The sequence below is a fragment of the Gekko japonicus genome, unplaced genomic scaffold (genome assembly GCF_001447785.1).
Source record: "Gekko japonicus isolate JY-2015 unplaced genomic scaffold, Gekko_japonicus_V1.1 scaffold892, whole genome shotgun sequence".
Taxonomy (NCBI): Eukaryota; Metazoa; Chordata; class Lepidosauria; order Squamata; family Gekkonidae; genus Gekko; species Gekko japonicus.
Window position 1 is genome coordinate 161316 of NW_015174869.1, and position 20968 is coordinate 182283.

A 20968-nucleotide genomic window follows, 5' to 3' on the forward strand; every position below is an offset into this window, starting at 1 on the left:
TCCAGATTAGAGTCTGCGTTCTTAACCACTACACCAAGCTGGCTCTCTCAGAATTAGGGAGGTGCACCACCACTTCTAGAGCTATTCGCAGACCATAATGTAAATTACAATTATGCTTTTCCTCCCTGCCAGGCGCCCAGAACAGCTCACATCCGCCTCTTCACTTCCATTTCCTCCTCACAACAACACCGTGATGTAGGTTAGGCCGAGAGCATGTGACCGGCCCAAAGTCGCCCAGCCAGCTTCTGTGAAAGAGTGGGGTTTCAAACCCGAGCCTCCCAGACCCTAAGTCGGATACTCTAACCCAGGGTTCCCAAATCTTTTTGAGCCTGTGGACACCTTTGGAATTTTGGCACAGGAGGGTGGGCGCAATGGCAAAACGGCAGCCATGAGAGGCAAAGCCAACCACAAAATGTCAGGCAGTGAGGTCATGTATCACCCCAACACTAACTCTTTTAACATGTCAAGCAAGTGTTTAACAGGGAACCTTTTAAGATGAACATGTTGTTTTAAACTATTTTCTTGCATACGCCTTAAGTGACATGCTGAAGATCCTTATGCCAAAGAGGCAGCTGCTGCCAAAAGCAACTTTTTTTAAAAGAAGAAGAGATCGGATTTATACCCCGCCCTTCACTAACCACAGGAGTCTCAGAGGGGCTGACAATCTCCTTTTCCTTCCCCCTCCCCACAACAGACACCCTGTGAGGTCGGTGGGGCTGAGAGAGCTCACTCGAGGACGGCTCTTGAGAGAACGGCTCTGAGAGAACTTGTAACTGACCCAAGGTCACCCAGCTGGCTGCATGTGGAAGACTGGGGAATCAAACCCGGTTCTCCCAGATTAGAGTCCGGGCTCCTAACCGCGACACCAAACTGGCCCCCTTAAAAAAATCTGCACAGCCAATGAGATCTCCAACGTTCAATGAACCGCCTGCTCGGCAAGAGCTTCACCTGACCCCACCCACTTCCTCAAAACACTTCGCAGATGCCAGAAAAGGTGTCAGCGGGTGTTACGGTCAATGCTCCCCTCTAAGCTGCGGAGTCTTGTGAGCAAAAATTCTACTTCGTGAGCCACCGGCATTAAAGTGGTGAGCGAGCGATTGGGCTACTGCATAAATTAGTTTGCTCTGGAGCCCCTCCTTCCTTAGCTGAGACAGAAATCTGTGAGCCCGGAGGCTAAGAAACTGTGAGCTGGCTCCCACTAACTCAGCTTAAAGGGAACACTGCTAGTGGGTGTGTTGCTTTCTTGGCAGAGAAAAAAAAATGCTAAAGAACACCCAGTTTCAAGGACCTGAGATCATAGGTGAAGTCCACAGCTATACAGATAACACCCACCAATCACAAATGTGCTGACAATATTCCCATGTCGGCCATATATGGAAGTGACCCACCAAAGTATGACAGTGCTACTCCCTCCCCCAGAGCTGAACGTGCACTTACTGGGCTCCTTCAACCGCAAGTGGATGGCCGGGCTGTCGCTCTTGTCCCGCTTGACCCCCAGCACTTCCCGCTCCCACTCTCGTTCCCGGTTCTCCTCCTCGATCTGCCGTTCGGCCTGGGCGTAGATCCGCAGCAGCCGCAGGCACAGGATCTGGTGGAGGCGCTGGAAGATGTACCAGTTGTTGTTGACGTAGAAGAGGTTGTAGACCTCGTCCATCCCGCGCAGCTTCTGGGCCGCCATGCTGCTGAAGAGCAGCTTGGCCTTGGGGGGGCTGCCCCCCACCCCGTTGTGCTTCTTCACGGCCCCGGAGCCCTCGTCCACGTCCATCTCCTCCTCTTCCTCCTCCTCCACGTCGGAGAGCTCGCCCCGCTGGGCGAACAGCAGGTCCGGGATGAAGTGGTACATGATCTGCTTGATCTTGTACTTGTCCTCCTTCTGGATGCCTGTCTGCCGCTTGACGTGGTGGATGATCAGAGAGGCGGCGTCATCCAGGATCTGCTTGTCCTCGTAGGCCAGCGACAGGTGAGGGCCGGTGTTGTCCTCGGAACTCTGCTCCTGCCTCTGCAGTCGGAAGGGCGAGAGTGTGAAAAATCAGCAGTGGCTGAACATGGCCTGACTCAAACAGGACAACGGTATCTTGTTCCAGGACACTGAAAGGCTGGACAACACATCCAATTACCATGTCAGACTACACAGGGAAGCCCTTGAAATTCATAAACATAAACCCGATTTCAACAGGAAAGGAGAGAGTTTAAAAATAAATAGGGCATGGTTTTCTGTCCTGAAAAACACAAAAAGGCTCTATGTCTTACGATAGCGTCACAGAGGAGATTAGAATTTCAACAGCCAATCCATATGCAAAAGAACCTCCTCAGGAAAGCTCCTCCTAATTAGTTCATAGCCTCGGGAACTCCTACAAGATTTTATTTATTGATTGATTATCCAATTTATACCCCTCCCTCCCCGCAAAACAGGCTCAGGGTGGCTTCCAAATGCCATAAATACAGACTAAAAACATACAAGAATTAAAACAAAACAGTTAAAAACAGTACAAAGCAAAGTGCTGGCAGCAGTTAAAGATTCACTTAGACGGCGTACTTTCAAGCGGACTTCCAACTATCTGAAAGTGCTTAGATGTTCTTCTGCTCATCAACTTTTATGGCAGCTGCTCGATGGTAAAGTTATGGGCCGGGTGCTACAGCGGCGGCGGCCCCTAATGAAATGACTCAGCCCTACCCCATCTTCCTGAATAGAGATAAATTACCTGCCTACCATTTTGCTTCTCACCTTGACACAGAGAGTACTCCCTCTGTCTGTGTTATGCCTCTGAGGATGCCAGTCACAGCTGCTGGCAAAACGTCAGGTCCTGCAATGCCAAGACCACGGCTACACAACCCGGAAAATTCACAACAACTAGTGTGAAATCCCTCTCTCCTGAATTTCCTCTCCCCTATTGAGAGCGGGTAGAAGCCTCCATGGACACAGAAAGTGGCACAATGCAAGCGCCAATGTTCTATGTGAGAAAGGTGCGCAGATGTTTGTATAACTTTTTACTGTACGTTCTAGATCATATCAAGCCTAGAAGGCTGATTAAAAGGGAGGCTATTGTACTTTAAAATCATAAAAAGCCCAGTAGCACCTTTAAGACTAACATACTTTATTGTAGCATAAGCTTTCGAGAAACACAGCTCTCTTCGTCAGATGTTTCTCAAACGCTTATGCTACGGTAAATTTTGTTAGTCTTAAAGGTGCTACTGGGCTTTTTACTATTTTGCATACTTTATTGTAGCATAAGCTTTCGAGAAACACAGCTCTCTTCGTCAGATCTTTCTCAAACGCTTATGCTACGGTAAATTTTGTTAGTCTTAAAGGTGCTACTGGGCTTTTTACTATTTTGTGACAACAGACTAACACGGCTAACTCCTCTGGATCTACTGTACTTCAGTCACATTATGAGAAGACTAGAAGAGACAATCAGGGCTTTTTTTTGTAGAAAAAGCCCAGCAGGAACTCATTAGCATAATAGGCCACATCCTGACAGCACAGCTCATTAGCATATTAGGTCGCAGCCCCCTGTTGCCAGAAGTGTGGTCATCCTGCCACACCCACCTTTTGCTTCTTATTCTGTTTACCTTCTTTGTTGTCAAAACCCAGGGCCTTTTTTTGTAGCACACGCCTAGTGTAGCCAATCCTAATGAGTTTCTGCTGTTGGGTGTGGCCTATTATGCTAATGAGTTCCTGCTGGGTGTGGCCAACTCAGAAGCCAGCTGGAACTCCGTTCCTGTGTGTTCCTGCCCAAAAATAGCCCTGGAGACAATGGTGTTAGAAAATAACGCTAGACGATAACAACCACGCAAGGAAAAATTGAAGGCAGTAGGAAAAGAGGAAGATGCAACATGATATTTTGGAGGTCATTTATTCAAAGGATTACCATAAACTGGAAGCAACTTCATGGCACTTTCCACCACCATACCTATAAGTGGGTTCCAGATCAAATCAAACCTGAACATTACCCTAGAAGCCAAAATGACAAAACCAAGGCTTTGGTCACATTATGAGAAGACAGGAGTCACTGGAAAAGAGAGTAGAAAAGAACAAGAGTCCAGTAGCACCTTAAAGACTAACAAAATTTGTGTCAGGATAGGAGCTTTTGTGAGTCACTGCTCACTTCTTTTCTGAAGAAGTGAGCAGTGACTCTGAAAAGCTCCTATCCTGACACAAATTTTGTTAGTCTTTAAGGTGCTACTGGACTCTTGCTCTTTTCTACTGCTACAGACAGGCTGACACGGCGACCCATCTCGATCTACCTCCGTGGAAAAGACAATAATGCTTGGAAAAGTTGAGGGCATCAGGAAAAGGGAAAGACCCACATGAGATGGATGGACTCCATCAAGGAAGCTGCGGCCTTCCGGTTGCAAGACTTGACTCAGCAGTTAACAACAGGACGTTTTGGAGGTCATTAATTCATAGGGCTGCCAATCAATCAGGAGTGAGTTTACGGCACTTTCCACCACCTGAGCTTTCCCTAGAATCTAAAATCAAACCTGAGGTTTCCCTAGAAGCTAAAATGACTAAACTGAGGCTATTGCACTTTGGTCACATTGTGAGAAGATTAGAGTCACTGGGAAAAACAACCATGCTAGAAAAAGGTGAAGGCGGCAGGAAAAGAAGACCCAGTGTGAGATCGACTGACTAGATGGCCATCTGACGGCAAGGTCGATCCTGTGAACTTCGGCAGATCATGAGAGGGAGGGCAGGAAAGATTGCATCAGTGCTTAGTTCTCCTGGCCCTTCTTTATACGCCCAGGGAAATGCTGATCGCCACTTTGGGGACAGGAAGCAATTGTTCTCCAGGCCAGTTAGGCCAGGGAACCTGGAGATATTTTTTTTGTCATCTTCTGGGCCTGGAACAGCGGTCACTGGGGGTGTGGAGGGGGACGTATTTGAGAATTCCCTGCATTGTGCAGGGGGTTGGACTAGATGACCCTGGAGGTCCCTCCCAACTCTTATGATTCTATGACTCCATCAAGGAGGTGACGGCCCTCGGTTTGCAAGACCTGAGCAAAGTTGTTAATGAGAGGACGTTTTGAAAGGCATTCATTCATAGGGTTGCCAGAAGGAGACGGAGAAGAAGAGGAGGAGGAGGAGATTGGATTTATATCCCACCCTTCACTTGGAGTCTCAAAGTGGCTTACAAACTCCTTTCTCTTCCCCTCCCCACAACAGACACCTTGTGAGGTAGGTGGGGCTCAGAGAGCTCTTTCCAGAAACTGCCCTTGAGAGAACAGCTCTGACAGAACGATGGCTTGCCCAAGGTCATCCAGCAGCTGCAAGTGGAGGAGTGGGGAATCAAACCTGGTTCTCCCAAGTTAGAGTCTGCGCACTTAATCGCTACACCAAACTGGCTCTCAAGTCTTGGTAGAGACTCAACAGCACTAAACACACACGTATAAACATCTGAGCTTAACAAGTGCATTTCGCTACATGGGACAAAAGAAAATACTGGAGCAGAGAGAGAGGCCCCCGACCTCTCAACCTACCTCGTCATAAATACCCTCGATCTCACTGAGCAGGCTCTTTGACCGTAAGACCTTGGTATCGTTCTGCTTGAAGTTGATCCCTTGGTGGTCGAGAGATTTCAGGTAGTACTTCTCGTTCTGTTCCCGCCATACTTTGTTGAATCCTCTCTGGGCTTCTCGCCACTCCTCCTCTTTCATTTTTAACCTTAGCGAGAAAAAGACAGAGAGAAAGAGGGGCTTTGGAGGACTGTGCTAATGGGGGGGCCTTGACGTCGAAAGAAAGAAACAGGAAAACCACCGCTTTCACACGGAGTCACAGCCTCCGCATGGCCGGGACGCATCCGACAAACCTCGGAAGTCTTTAACGGAACAGACGGAATTATTGTATGACGCTGATGCTCAGGAAGCTGTGTTCTGATATTCTTGCAGAGCACTCCATGAATAATGCCTGTGTTACAGCGATCTGGGTAATTAGTTGTGATTTTATGGATTTTGTAAGCTGCGTCCAAGACCGGCTCTAGTGGAAGCGGTCTTCTCAACCGCTGCCAATCTTGGCCCCTCCCAATATGAAGCCACGTAACAATTTCCACCTGACAAGCTTCTTTTTGACACATGCAGGGCGAGTTCAGATGGGCCATTTGAGCCAGTATACGTGCCGGTTAGAAACAGACGATTTACGCACGAGCACACAGCCTAACCCTAACCCCCTTTAAACCGGAGTATTTTGCTACCAGGTCCCCAAGTGGTGTTTTCCTGGTGCTCTGGTTCTAGTCGCATTTTCCTGACATGTGATCGCACCTCCGCCGGTGTAGAGCCACTTCCGCTCGGAAACCCGAGGCTTCCGCTTTTCGTCCACCATTTTATTTTAGCGTCGGCCATATGCGCTTGGGCGAAGCTTCGCCCTGGTGTTAATAAAACAAATTAAAAAACGGTGCTTAGTTTTAGGCTTTAGACGAGTCCGGGATCTCACGGAGGCCAGTTTCATTGTAAAAGTTTAAAGGGAAGTGTTCGCTTCAGGGCATGCTTTTGGCATGAAGATTTCAATTATATGGATGGGTGCCTATGCACATGCACAAACAGTGTGTGTGTGGGGGGAACCGCCGACGTGCGCTGCTGCGCACCTGTAGTGTGGACGTCCGGGAGCAATGTGCTGCATGGTGAGGGAGGTAAGTGTGATTGCGCTTGTCCCGGATCAAATATAATCCGATTGGAACCAGAGCAGTTTAAACCACTTCGGCACGCCATCTGACCGCACCCATAGACGTCTGTGGCAGCAATGCTCACTTTTATCGTGAATCTCCTGGCCCTTTCTTACATGCACAGGGAAATGCCAAGCGCCGCTTTGGGGTCAAGAAGGAATTTCCCTCTGAGCCAGTGTTAAATGGTGTTAATATGTACAACACCAGATTGGCCCAGGGATGCTGGAGGTTTTTTGCCTTCCTCTGGCCTCAGAGCAGGGATCACTGGGGGGGGGGGGGACAGCGGGGATTCTGCATTGGGGAGGGTTGGACTAGATGACCTCTGGGATCACTTCCAGCTCTGTGTTTCTCCTGCAATTCAAGGCTAGATAAAAGGGTTTCAAGTAAGACTCCCGCAGCATTGTAAACTCCCCCCACCCGAAATAATCCTCAGACAAACTTCAAGTACTTGAAGGGCTGTCATATAGAGTTGTTTCCTGTTGCCCAAGAAGGTCAGACCAGAACCAATGGGTTGAAATTAAATCAGAAGAGTTTTCGGCTAAACATTAGGAAGAACTTCCTGACAGACAGAGCAGTTCCTCAGTGGAACAGGCTTCTTCAGGAGGTGGTGGGCACTAGAGGCTAGATGGCCATCTGACAGCAATGCTGATTTTGTGCGTGACAGCAATGCTGATCCTGTGAACTTAGGCAGATCACGAGAGGGGAGGGGCAGGAAGGGTTGCCTCAGTGGCCCTTTCTTACACAGCCAGGGAAATGCTGATTGCCACTTTGGGGTCAGGAAGCAATTTTTCTGCAGGCTAGTTTGGCCAGGGATCCTGATGGGGTTTGCTTTTTTTTTTGTTTGGCCCCCTCCTGGGCATGGAACAGGGGTCACTGGGGGTATATTTGTGAATTTCCTGCATTGTGTAGGAGGCTGGACTAGATGACCCTGGGGGGTCCCCTTCCAACTCTTATGATTCTATGAAACAATCCGTTTCCCCACAACAGATATTTAGCTAATACGTTCACATGAGCTGTCGAATTCTGTAGTTACCAGGTCAACAGCGCTGGCTTTCCCAAGGACCAAAGCACTGCTGGGGAATCCCACGAGCGAGGGAAGGAGGCATCCGCCCGAATGTCTGCATGTTACCTTTTCAGCACGATAGGGACTGCGACGGCTGGATTCTTCCTGAGCCCATCGATGATGTCGGCCGCCTTATCGGCGTATATCCTCTGCAGCGCCTTGCGGTGGATCACTTCCGATGAGCCCCCCAGAGTGTTGTCCAGCCGGAATTTGGCTTGCTCCTCCGCCGATAAGCGGGAGAGTTTCTTCTGTATCGTCTCGAGGACCCGGATGGTTGCCAGGTTGGTCTCCAAGACAACGTCCAGCTGAAACGGGAAAGCCTGCATTAGCAGAGGCTTGTAAGTTACAACTGAAAGCTCTGTTTGGAAAAGGATACCGTTTCCGGGACGCATGAGGGAGTGGACTGGAAGGCTCACGTTTAGCCCAAAGAGCTTTGCCTCTATTTTTGTAACGCTGTGGAGAGCAATGTTAGGAATCAAGCGTGACCAAAGCCTACCCAACTGAAAAGGAGAAGACGTGCTTTGGACTGGAAGCACATGGTGCTTGGGATGGTGGAAATTATAAACTAGGTAGGGAGGGATATGAAATCGCTAGGAAATCAATTTCCCAACCAGGGAAAGGAAAACAAAGGATCAAGCACCCACCTGCAGCTGAAGACTTTCACTCTTAGGAAATGCCCATAGTTACGTGAGAAGTTTTTCAGAAGGCCACGGGAGAGGGGAAGCCTAGGCTGTGTCCAGATTACCTGGTAATATCAATACTCCATATTGGTATTGGTCAGGCCGCACCTGGAGTATTGTGTGCAGTTCTGGAGGCCTCACTTCAAAAAGGATGTGGACAGAATGGAGCGGGGTGCAGAGGAGAGCCACTAGGATGATCAAGGGCCTGGAGACCGAGCCCTGTGAGGAAAGGCTGAGGGACTTGGGGATGTTCAGTCTGGAGAAGAGGAGGTTGAGGAGGGACAGGATTGCTCTCTTGAAGTATCTGAAGGGCTGTCACTTGGAGGAGGGCAGGGAGCTGTTCTTGTTGGCAGCAGAGGACAGAACTCGCAAGGATGGGTTTAAATTAAGGGTGGGAAGGAACCAGCTGGATCTCAGGGAGTTGTGCCACAGTGGAATCAGCTGCCTGGGGAGGCGGTGAGCTCCGCCTCCCTGGCAGTCTTCAAGCAGCAGCTGGACAAAGACTTCTCAGGGATGCTCTGGGCTGATCCTGCATTGAGCAGGGGGCTAGACTAGATGGCCCGTATGGCCCCTTCCAACACTGTGATTCTATGATGCTATATAGCGCTTTTAAGTATCTGAAGCCCTGACCTAGATGGCTTAGGCTAGCCCGATCTTGTCGGCTCTCAGAAGCTAAGCAGGGTCAGCCCTGGTTAGTACTTGGATGGGAGACCGCCAAGGAAGTCTGGAGTCTCTACGCAGAGGCAGGCGATGGCAAACCGGCTCTGAGCGTCTCTTGCCTTCAAAACCCCATGGGGTCGCTGTCAGTCAGCGGCGACTTGACGGCAGCTTCCACCACCACCAAGAGTCTGAAGCGTTTCATAGGCATTATCTCTAGTTCTTACAACAGTCATATAAGGTAGGCAAGTGTTCTCACCAACGCTCCCTCTAAGCTGTGGGGTCTTGTGAGCAACGATTCTACTTTGTGAGCTACCGGCATTAAAGTTGTGAGCGAGCAGTTTGGCTGCTGCATAAATCGGTTTGCTCTGGAGCCCTCCTTCCTGAGCTGAGACAAAAATGCGTGAGCTGGAGGCTAAAAAAACGTGATCTGGCTCACACTAACTCAGCTTAGAGGGAACACTGATTCTCACTATCCCCATTTTACAAAGCGAGAGGAGGAGGAGGAGGATGAAAAAAAAGCTGAAGGGGCTGGATAAGGCCGACTAGAGAGCCCAGAGGCTGAAGCTGAACTGGACAGAGACTTCTCTTCCCACGTTACACCAGACCCCCCCCCCCCAAGCTACCCGGTTGCCACTGTCGCCGCCGGTCAATCAACCTGGAGCAACCCAAGCAGCGCTTGTCATTCGGCTACCTCAAACCGTTCGTCCTCGCATCGGTAGATGTGCTCTTCGTACTGAGTCTTCTTGGAGCTGACGAAGGTGGAATCTTCAGACCACGAAGGAAAGGAGACCCAGGTGTCGTTCAGGACCTTTGGCGGAGAGAAGGAAGTCATGTTCATTAGCGATCCACACTCCCAAGACGTTTCTTTCATCGTGACTGAGAGAATGTATAGCATCCTACCCACCCCCCGATCTGCACTGCTCAAATTCTACATGGCAGAAATCAGGCTTCACTGTGAGATGGGATGCTTGTTCACCCCACAGACAGAGACCTGGAGCAGAGTCGTTAATTTTCTTCAAGCTTTCGTCCTGCCTACTCGCGTTCCGAGAGTCCGGGTGCTCTAGAGGCTTCTAGGAACCTCTCTCCAATTGCCCTGACCCTGAAGGAGGACTTACCTCCTTACACAATGGGGTCCGGCCGGTGCACTTGGGTTGCTGGTAGCTCTTTGGCAAGGCCCGGTAGCTGGAGCCCAGCCTCTTGCAAGAGGCGTAGTCTATCTCCATCGCTATTCCCTCCGTCGCCCGCTCCTTGGGAAAGGACTCCAGGTGCGCCGATTCTTTGTAGCCCAGGAAGTTCTTGAACCAGGTGAACAGCTCCGGGAATTTCCTGGGGGGGAAAAAGGGTGAAAGAGAACAGTATTATTCCCCATGGTAAAGAAACTGGTTCCCCAGATTTCTTGTTCTGATTTGAAGTTTGGTTCAGGCTCGTGTGGCGGCCTGCTTGTGGGTTAACAGAGTCCCGAAACGACATTGCCAAGGCCAGAGCGAGCTGACCTTGTGCGTTTGTAGATAACACCCAGCTGCAGAGGGGAGTTGAGAGCCTAACACCGGCTCCCAATTAGCTACATTCCATTCAACTGAGGTTCGTGATTTGCACCTGTGGGAAAGGGCCGAGATAGGTTTTGTTACCTTTCTCCCTGGTCAGAGCATTTCCCTGGTCAGACCACCTTAGTTCATCGGCCTAGCCACTGGCTTTACATCACCACCTAGGGGATTCTATTGGCCTGAGACCACGAGGGTCCCTGAACCATACAGACGTAAGTTTTTAGTTTACTCCCAGCCTGATGGTAACTACCTGAGGTCTCGAACAAAGTTAGAGTCCAGTGTAATTCTCTGTTCTGGGGCCAAGAAAACTACTCTACACAGCCAAGATGCTTCACAGTTTGCCTCTGTGCTAGAAAAGAGATGGATGGGATCTAATGACTGGATTCTCACAATTCGGGGTACGTCAATCACCAGTTCTTTTTTTAATTTATTTAAAGATTTTTATTGTTTTTAGACAAAAGGTTAACAGTAAAATTGAGAACAGTGTAAAATTATGCTTAAATACACACATCTTAACATATGTAAATTTTGCATATCTTCAAGTAATTATGTTCAGAACGGCTTCTTTTTAGAGCTTTGGACAACTTACATCGTAACAAACCTCAAACCTCCAGTTCTGACATATTACCTATGTCGTTTTTTCCCCGAGTGAACCCAAATGGCTGATGATAACCAGAAACCAAAATTATCATCCTTTTTAACTGTTAAAAAACAATCTCCCCTATTTTGCTAATTTAACAAGCCACCCTCTATATATACAACTATGATCTGTAATTCCGTTTCACTGTCTGACGGAGTGTGCCTTGCACACGAAAGCTCACACCTTGAATAAAACTTCGTTGGGTCTTCGAGGTGCCCCACCGGACTCTTAACTTTGTTCGGCTGCTTCTGACCAACACGGCTGACCACCCTGATCTATTTACTTATTTACTTATTTAATTCGACTTCTATCCCGCCCTCCCCTCATGGCAGGCTCAGGGCGGGTTACACCAAATCGATTAAAAAAATACAATATACACAGTTAATACAGTCAGGGCTATTTTGGGGCAGGAACGCACAGGAACGGAGTTCCGGCTGGCTCCCAAGCTGGCCACGCCCAGCAGGAAGTCATTAGCATAATAGGCCACACCCAACAGCAGAAACTCATTCGGATTGGCTACAATTAGGGGTGTGTGGCCTGGGTTCTGACAACAAACAAGGTAAAGAGAATAAGAAGCAAACGGTGGGTGTGGCTGGATGACCACACTTCTGGTAACATGGGGGTGTGGCCTAATATGCAAATGAGCTGTGCTGTCAGGGGTGTGGCCTAATGTGCTAACGAGTTCCTGCTGTTGGGTATGGCCTATTATGCTAATGAGTTCCTGCTGGGCTTTTTCTACAAAAAAAAGCCCTGAATACAGTTAACCAAAGATCTCGACAGGCGGTCACTATTTTGCTGACTGCAGCTGTCTTGAATGCTTGCTTGTGCGGGCCAGACAGCTTCTGGCCAATGTTCCCTCTAAGCTGTGGAAACTTGTGAGCAAAAATTCTACTTTGGAAGCTACTGGCATTAAACTTGTGAGTGAGTGGTTTGGCTACTGTATAAATTAGTCTGCTCTGGAGCCATCCTTCCTGAGCTAAGCCAAAAATGTGTGAGCCGGAGGCTAAAAAACTGAGCTGGCTCGCACTAACTCAGCTTAGAAGGAACACTGCTTCTGGCCTGTGCTAAACTCTGGAGACACTGTGGACTGCTGGGCGCCTTCAACTGAGAATGGTAAAGCCTGATAACTGGAAACAATGTATTACTGTTTCAGTTAGTTCTTAAGATTCTCCCTTTCTTGTTTTCCCCCTCACTGTTCATGTTCATTTTGAAACATTCTTGCATCTTAATAAATAAATAAATACATTTTTACTTTCCTGGTTAGTTGCTTTCAACTGACCTCAGTCTGAACCCAGAGTCTTAGACTGGGTGACCGCCTGCCAAGCAATGTTCCCTCTAAGCTGTGGAGTCTTGTGAGCAAAAATTCTACTTTGTGAGCCACTGGCATTAAAGTTGTGAGCGACCGATTTGGCTACTGCATAAGTTACTTTGCTCTGGTGCCATCCTTCCTGAGCTAAGACAAAAATGTGTGAGCCGCAGGCTAAAAAACTGTGAGCTGGCTCACACTAACTCAGCTTAGAGGGAACACTGCTGCCAAGCTAACTGCTTTTGTGGGAAACTCGTCCTGCAAGTCTACCTTGCGGGGCTGACTTTTCTGTTTAGTCCTGGAAAGGTTGGAAGCTTGCCCTCTGGCTTCCAATCGTTGGGATAGTCTAAAGGGCTGGTGGCGACATACCAGACTGGTGTGTGAGGAGTCACATCCCGGGGCTTTGTAACGTTGTGTCTTGGCCCAGGATTGGACTGGGAACCTTTCACACCCACGTTAGATGCCGACGAGAGGGCCGCTCGCCAAAAGACTTTGAAATGGACTGCTAGCAAGGGCCGTCTTCCCTGAACAGATTCAACCTCCGTGCAGTGCCACAAGTTGCAAATATGAGACATACGAAAGCCGAAATGTCCTGATGACCAAAGCTTTCACAAATTCACTGCTGTGGCCACAGTAGCTGTCACCTGCCTAAGAAACGGTGCCTTTTGCAAACAGGGGATGGAGGGCTACGCAGCCCAAGTAGAGAGTAATGCTGCCACCTCTGAAGTACACACCAGGAAAGAAATGGATCCATTAATTTATCTCCCCCCCCTTGCTTACCCCAAAAACGGAGAAACCAGCTGTACCAGCTCAGCTCGCGATATCACCTCCTGATTGAAAATGACCAGACAACGGAGAAAGTTCTCGTAGGCTTCCGTGCTGCGCAGCGCCTTGCGCACCTGCACCAAACAAGTCAGGAAAGAAAAGATGGTTAGCAACGAATCAAGAACGAAAAGGGATTCAACCGCCTTTCTAGCACCGTGTAAACATGAGACAGCCCGCGTGGTGTAGGACTTTCAGTGAGGATTCAAGGAGGGCTGATGTCTCCGTAAATGCGGAGAAGCTCTGCAGCCAAAACCGTCGCTCAGAAGCCATAATTCTGGCTGAGGAATTTCTCCAGATCAAAGAGAGGTCATGGAAATAACCCACTTGGCCTCCAGAGTCGAAACGGAGGTTTCTGCAATTAGCCCGGGAGTCTGAGCACCCAGAGGCTGGGAAAACTTCGCTCTTAGTCGTGGTGGACACTGAGCCTTACCAATCCTCATTTCTTAACTTCTAAAGGAAACAATTCACATCACAGACAAAGAGAGGTTTTCTCTACAACAAAGACAGCCGGTGAAGAGGACTGGACCCAGGTTCAAATCCCCGCTCTGCCACAGAAACTCGCTGGGTGACCCTGGACCAGTTACACCCTCTCAGCCTAACCCCGCCCCACAGGGTTGTTGTGAGCACAAAATGGAGGAGAGGAGAAGGATGTAAGCGGATTTGGGTCACAATTGGGGGAGAAAGGTGGGGCACAAAGGAACTAAATACATAATTAATAAATACTGTGAGTACTTCAGCTGTCATTCTGACCTAATGGCCTGGATGCGGGGGGTGAAGGAGGGTTTATGCATTGCAGAAACGGAGCGGGAGGTACGCGCAGACACACATGGCGCATCATTGTAGGAGCCCCGTGGGTGAAGGCAGGATTAAGCATTATCGGAGCTTCCCGTCCTCCCATGTAAATGAATGGAAGCCACTCTCTTTTGTGATAAGAAAGAAAAGATAGTTGGGGAATGGGACGTGGCTCATCGGTAGAACATCTGCTCGGTATTCAGAACATCCCAGGTCCGATCCCCGGCATCTCTGGTCAGAGGGATCAGTTGGGGTGGTGGGGGAAGGTGCCATCGAGACACAGCCGACTTCTGGTGACCCTTGCAGAGTTTTCAAGGCAAGAGATGCTCACAGGCAGGGGTCATTTCCTGCGGGAGCGTACAGGAGCGGAGCTCCGGCAGTAAGGAGCCCAGGGGGGCGGGCACATGCAACAAACCCCGCCCCCTGCTCCCAGCAGCCCTCAGTTGGGACACGAGGAGCAAGAAGCAGCCAGTTGCACAGCCCCCCCCCCCAAGGCCCGCCTTCAGGTACAAGCTCTCCCTCCTCTGCGAGGACAGATCTACACATCCCCCCCCCCCATAGCTAGCAATCCAAAACAGTCCAGTGGCGCCTGAGTGGTGGGTGTTGCCTTCTGACACACTTCCGGTAATGTCAGGGGGTGTGGCATATGCAAATAAGTTATGCTAATGAGCTATGCTAATGAGCCCCTGCACCTCTTTTTCTACGAAATGACAGGTAGCTTCCCCTTGCCTGCCAACCCTGGAGTTCCTTGGTGGTCGTCCATCCAAGTACTAACTGAGGCCGACCCTGCTTAGCTTCCAAGAGCTGACGAGACTGGGGCCTGCCTGGGCCAGTTGGTAGATAATGTGAAAGCCTGTGAAAGATCTACCTGGAGAGCTGCTGCCACTTTGAGCAGTCAATACGGACCTTTGATGGACCAGTGATCTGATTCATGTGTTCATTGGGGGGGGGGGGGGGAATGAGGTTGTTTCCATCGACAACTAATTTACTTGTCCTAAAACTGAATGAAAAGCACCGAGTACTAAGGCAGCCACATTCTGTACAGTGCTGGACCTTCACCCACATGGGCCCGCACTGGATTCAGGACCGGTGGGGGAGAAGGAAATCCGAAAGAATGATGCAAAAAGCCAGGAAGGAGGGTAAGAGACAGCCACGTTCGGAGCCCAGATCGGAAAGATGCGTCTGGGAAGCCAAAACCAACCCATGACTCATCTGTGCAAACACCGACAGTTCCGTTTGTAAAGTGTACACTGTTATGAATAAGCCATCCTTAAAAAAACAACAAAAAACATTGCCCAACCTTGTCGAAGAACAAAGACTCGGTCCCCACGCCATGTTTGCCGGCGTCGGCCAAGGACTGGTCCTTCAAATTAAGCAGCTTGGGTTTCTTCTGGAGGAAGAAAGACAGCAAAAGACAAGAGAGTTTCAGAACAAAGCCCCAAAAGACGGTTAACTGCCAATATCTACCCTGACATCCTCTTGGATTCTTAAACCCTTCTACAGGTATATTGCCGCTAAGGCAAAATTGTAGGAAAGCTATCTGATCTTTTCCCCTTGCTTACATCGTCACCATGAAAAGATGTTCCCTCTATTCCCCCCCGCCCCTGAGTGGAGCAGTTCACATCCTGGGCAGAGTATAACTGCTGTAACCTTCAAATGGGCAGTGCCAGCAGGGGCGGCTCTACTATGAAACTAATGAAGCTTAAGCTTCAGGGCCCCTAATCCTGGAGGGACCTTGAAGCAACTTTTTTTTTTTTTGAACGAATGCATTTTTCAACAAAATTGATGGGAGTTCTTTTAAGGGTTTGTTATTAAAATAAGGCTATCTTAGTGAAAGAATCATACGCCAGTGGGTTGAAGTATTTAGCATTGACCTTAGAATATGCTCTAATATCCGGTTCATTTTTTTAAAAAAAATTGTGGTGATCTGGAACAACCCCATTGAAGAAGACAATGGCAGTTACCCAGACCTCGTTGCTGGTGGGAAGGGGCTTACTGTACGGCCCATTTTCAAGGGCTCCGGGTGGAGCCCCGTTGTCCAGCATTTGGACCTCCAGGTCCTTGCAAGGGTAACAAGGTTCTTTGAACCTTGTTAGATGTTACCCTATTGTTGCCGGTTGAGAAGGCCCCCCCACAACAGTGCAAGCTTCAGGATCCCAAGAATGTAGATCCACCACTGAGTGCAAGTCCCTGCGTGGCTTCAGACTGCTGCTGAGCAGGGCTTCCTGTGTTAATGAACGGCCGCTCACGCGCACAGCTTAGAGCAAAGGTGTCAAACTCATTTGTTACAAGAGCTGGTTCTGACACAAATGTTATTTTGTCCGGCCAGGCTGTGTCTGCCATACAATGTAACACCCAATACTGGAGATACAAACTTTATAAATGACACAGGCAAACCCAGTTAACGATATTATTTTTTACTCAAACTACAGACAAAAGCAAGTGATTCCTAAGAGTGAAAGCAACTGTTTTACTGGGGAATCCATAAAAGCCCCCATAAATGTATTTAATCATATGCAAGAGTAGTTCCCCCCCCAAAGGATACCATACCCATCCCCCTAGCCATTTCCTTACATTTCCTGACAGCTTCAACCATTTGCATGCATCCTACCTAAGCCTTAAAAAAGAGAACATGGATATAAGCCCATCCAAGTTCTCTCCTGTTCTCCACTCTGCATGAGAGCTTCCAAGTGCTACTGTATATTTTCCTTGTGTTCTCTCATCATATATCCTGCCACTAGGGGGCTGTGGCTCAGTGGAAGAGCATCCGCTTTGCATGCAGAAGGTACCAGGTTCAATCCCCGGCACCTCCAGTTAAAGAAAGAACCAGGAAGTAGGTGATGGGGAAGACCTCTGCCTGAGACTCTGGAGAGCGGCTGCCAGTCTGAGTAGACAATACTGACCTTGATGGACCAATGGTCTGATTCAGTATAAGGCAGCTTCATGTGTGTTCACCCCTCCCAGAATCCTTTTCAGAAGGAAATCCCCCCCCCCAATGCTCGCCCACGGAGGACATTTGGGTTCTCACCTTCACCGGAGGGGTCGTTCCGGTTGTGGAGTGCCGCCGGATCTGGCAGCCGTTCTGATTAGGTCTCTGCTGCTTGCTGTTGAGCTGGGGTTTCTTGACCGTGCCCCCGTGGTCATTTCTCACCGACTCCACTTTCTCTGCGGTGGTTTTGCTTAACAGCTTATTTAAAAAGAAGCGCATGCGGAAATGCGTTAGGGATTCCGGCATCTCACACTGGGCAAGAGAAATCTGAAATATACCAGAGAGGCAGGCCGGGTCTCTCGCTATAGCGGGAAACCTCACGCTGCCTACCACCCAGTCCCCAATGCCAGCAAGTCTAAAATGGGTGTGTGTGTGTGAGAGGTGGGGGTGGCATTCCGGTGTACAATGTCTCTTCAGGTGAAAACCAGAAAGGGTGATGCTCTAGGGCGGGGGTGGCCAAACTGTGGCTCGGGAGCCGCGTGCGTGCTCTTTCACACATATTGTGTGGCTCCCGGCAGGGCGGCTGGGGAAGCCAAATATCACTAGCAAACACATATCATTAGACAAACAAATATCCTTATTCATATCTGCTTTTACCACTTTTTAAATTATTTTTGGCAGCCTTGTTTAATGTTAATTAAAAAAGCAGATCTGCAGATTTCCCTGTAAAAACGTGTCATGTTTGTTCATGTCTCGTGGCTCTCAAACGGACCCATATGGCAGCCTAGCTGACAGTGACGTTTATTCTGTGTGGCTCTTACATTAGGCAAGTTCGGCCACCTCTGCTCCGGGGATTCACTCAAAACACTGTGGTGATCCTGGAGCACCCCCCCACACAACATGACGACATCACTTCCAGATTTTGCAGGAAGTGACGTCGCACACTGGCGTGCCAGTCCCCGCCCCCCGCCCCAGTTCCTCCAGCTGGCAACCATAATATGGGATTATAAATCACCGCCTACGCAGACGACGGGCTACTGTAAAGAGAAGGCTTCTGCTAAAGGGAGGGGATTGTGGTTGTGTACGCCCCTTCTACATTAACCTCTCCCCAAAATATATCCTTCCCAGAAATCAGCTGCCCAGCACCATGTATTCTGTTTCTTTTTTTTAGAGATTTCCCAAAGGGAACCATGAAAGGCTGACCCCGCTGAGACATGAAACTCGCTGGGAGACCTGGGTCCCTTCACACACACTCAGCCTCACGTGCCTCGCCGGGCTGATGTTGTGAGGATGAAACGAGAGCCATTTCATAAAGCTGATGAATTATGAAGTAAGATCTATGCCACCCTGCACACCTTGGAGGAAGGGGCAGGCTACAAACGCAAAGGACAGACAAATAAATAATCCTGAGATCTCAGCCCTTGATCTGCAAGCCGCCGTGAGCCAAGACTCTGAGGTGGTGGAACAGAAACATCCTAAACAAATAAAGCACACTGTACTGCAGCGTCATTCAGATTAATGTTCCCTCTAAGCTGAGCTAGTGTGAGCTGGTTCACAGCTTTTTTAGCCTCCGGCTCACACGTTTTTGTCTTCGCTCGGGAAGGACGGCTCCAGAGCAGACTAATTGATGCAGCAGCCAAATCGCTCGCTCACAGCTTTAATGCCAGGAGCTCACAAAGTAGGATTTTTGCTCACGGGACTCCACAGCTTAGAGGGAACACCACCAGGGATGATGACGGGATGAGGGAACAGCCTGCTAGAGAGGCCCCCCCCCCTTTGTGCATGAGGAGTCAAAACTCACCACGGAGCTGTTTGCGTCCGGCAAGAACTGCCCAAATTCCGAAAGCAGGTCCTCCTGGTTCTTGAACAGGCGGGCCACCTGGGCGTATACCTCTTGCTCGGTCAAAGCTGGTGTGTAGTTACCCCCTGCTTCCTTGGCATTCCGCTGCTCTTTCTGCCGTAGGAAAGGAGGAAAAGCCCCAGCGGGGAGAGAGAGAGAGAAAACAAGCAAATCAGAGCTCTGAACTGGGGCACCCTGCCTTGCTTTCCGTTTTTCCTTGCTCTTTCACGAAAAGCCAGAGCAAGTAGTCAGGGGGACAAGTAAAAAGGAAAAGGTTTCCCTTGCTCGAAAGCCAGTCGAGTCTGACTCTAGGGTTGCGGTGCTCATCTCCGTTTCCAAGCTGAAGAGCCAGTGCAATCCGAAGACGTTTCCATGGTCGTGTGGCCGGCATGACTAAACACCAAGGTGCACGGAACGCTGTTTCCTTCCCACTGAAGTGGTACCTATTCATCTACTTGCAATTTCTTGCTTTCGAACTGTTAGGTTGGCAGGAGCTGGAACTAGAGACGGGAGCTCACTCCGTCATGCGGCACACTCGGGTCTCCAACTGCTGTACTACCAACCTTCCACAGCCTGCAGTTCAGCGTCTTAACCACTTGAGCCACCGCAGCTCCTCAGGGGGACAAGTACCAAAGGACAAAGTGTGTGTGTGTGTATTAGCCATCAAGTCACAGCCAATGTATGGCGACCCCCTGAGGCTTTCAAGGCAAGAGACGAACCGAGGTGCTTTGCCACCGCCTGCCTCTGCGTAGCAACCCTGGACTTCCTTGGCTGTCTCCCATCCAAGAACTAGCCAGGGCAGACCCTGCTTAGCTTCTGAGATCTGATGAGATCGGGCTAGCCTGAGTCATCCAGGTCAGGACAAGAGATGAACAGAGGTGGCTTGCCATGGCCTGCCTCTGCACAGCAACCTTGGACTTCCTTGGCGGTCTCCCATCCAAGAAGTAACCAGGGCAGACCCCTGAGAGCTTCTGAGATCTGATGAGATTGAGCTAGCCTGGGCTAGGTGATGGAAAGTGCCAATGAGTTGCAGTGGACTTATGGAGAACCTATAGAACTTTCAAGGCAAGAGACAAACCGAGGTGGTTCGCCACTGCCTGCCTCTGCGTAGCAACCCTGGACTTCCTTGGCGGTCTCCCATCCAAGTACCAACCAGGGCTTAACCTGTTCAGCTTCTGACATCTGATGAGATGAGGCTAAGCCTGGGGCATCCGGGTCAGGACAAAAGACATTTATAGGTGAGCTGCCGTTGCCTGCCACTACATGGCAACCCTGGATGTCCTTGGTGGCCTCTCATCCGAGTATGGACTGGGGTCGACCCTGCTTGGCTTCTGAGGTCTGACGAGACTCGGCTAGGCTGGACCATCCAGTGCAAGGCAGAAGAGATGAAGACTGGATTTGTACCCTGGCCTTCCCTCGGAATCTCAGAGCAGCTTACAAACTCCTTCCCCTCCCCACAACAGACACCCTGTGAGGTAGGCGGGGCTGAGAGAGCTCTGAGAGAGCTGCTCTTTCAAGGACAGCTCTGACAGAATGATGGCTTGCCCGAGGTCATCCGCAGCTGCGAGTGGAGGAGTGGGGAATCAAACCCAGACCTCCCAGTCTGCGCACTTAACCACGACACCAGACTGGCTGAGATGAACAGAGGTGGTTTGCCGTTACCTGCTGCTACATAGCAATCCTGGACTTCCTAAGTGGTCTCCCATCCAAGAACTAGCCAGGGCAGACCCTGCTTAGCTTCTGAGATCTGATGAGACTGGGCTAGCCTGTGCCATCTATGCCAGGGTAAGACAAAAATACACTGGGGAAAATCTCCATTCCTGCCCTTTGAAGGATTCTCACCAAGGGCCAAGCTCCTGAGAGGTCATCCTACTAGATTTCTTCCCACTTTTATTTTCGCACATCTGTTTCAAACTCCTCACAAAGCAGGTGGTAGACTGAAGAAGACGACTTATCTCACAAGACTAGCTGGTTGTTTGCTAGCTGCTGTTTCCGTTCTCCTTTCCAGCACCCCTCAACTCTTGACGCCTTTC

General features: G+C 49.7%; 1 protein-coding gene across 1 annotated transcript in view; it reads right to left on the reverse strand.

The window, feature by feature from the left end:
- SIN3A (SIN3 transcription regulator family member A) overlaps window positions 1–20968 on the reverse strand; it is a 51056-nt gene that overhangs the window by 17018 nt on the left and 13070 nt on the right. The window contains exons 5-13 of the mRNA XM_015424773.1: window positions 18897–19049; window positions 17195–17353; window positions 15467–15556; window positions 13330–13448; window positions 10175–10385; window positions 9751–9867; window positions 7786–8024; window positions 5479–5662; window positions 1438–1999 (exon numbers count right to left, since the gene is read on the reverse strand). Of these exons, the coding sequence (XP_015280259.1) occupies window positions 1438–1999; window positions 5479–5662; window positions 7786–8024; window positions 9751–9867; window positions 10175–10385; window positions 13330–13448; window positions 15467–15556; window positions 17195–17353; window positions 18897–19049 (1834 nt within the window). The remainder of the gene's footprint in view (window positions 1–1437; window positions 2000–5478; window positions 5663–7785; window positions 8025–9750; window positions 9868–10174; window positions 10386–13329; window positions 13449–15466; window positions 15557–17194; window positions 17354–18896; window positions 19050–20968) is intronic.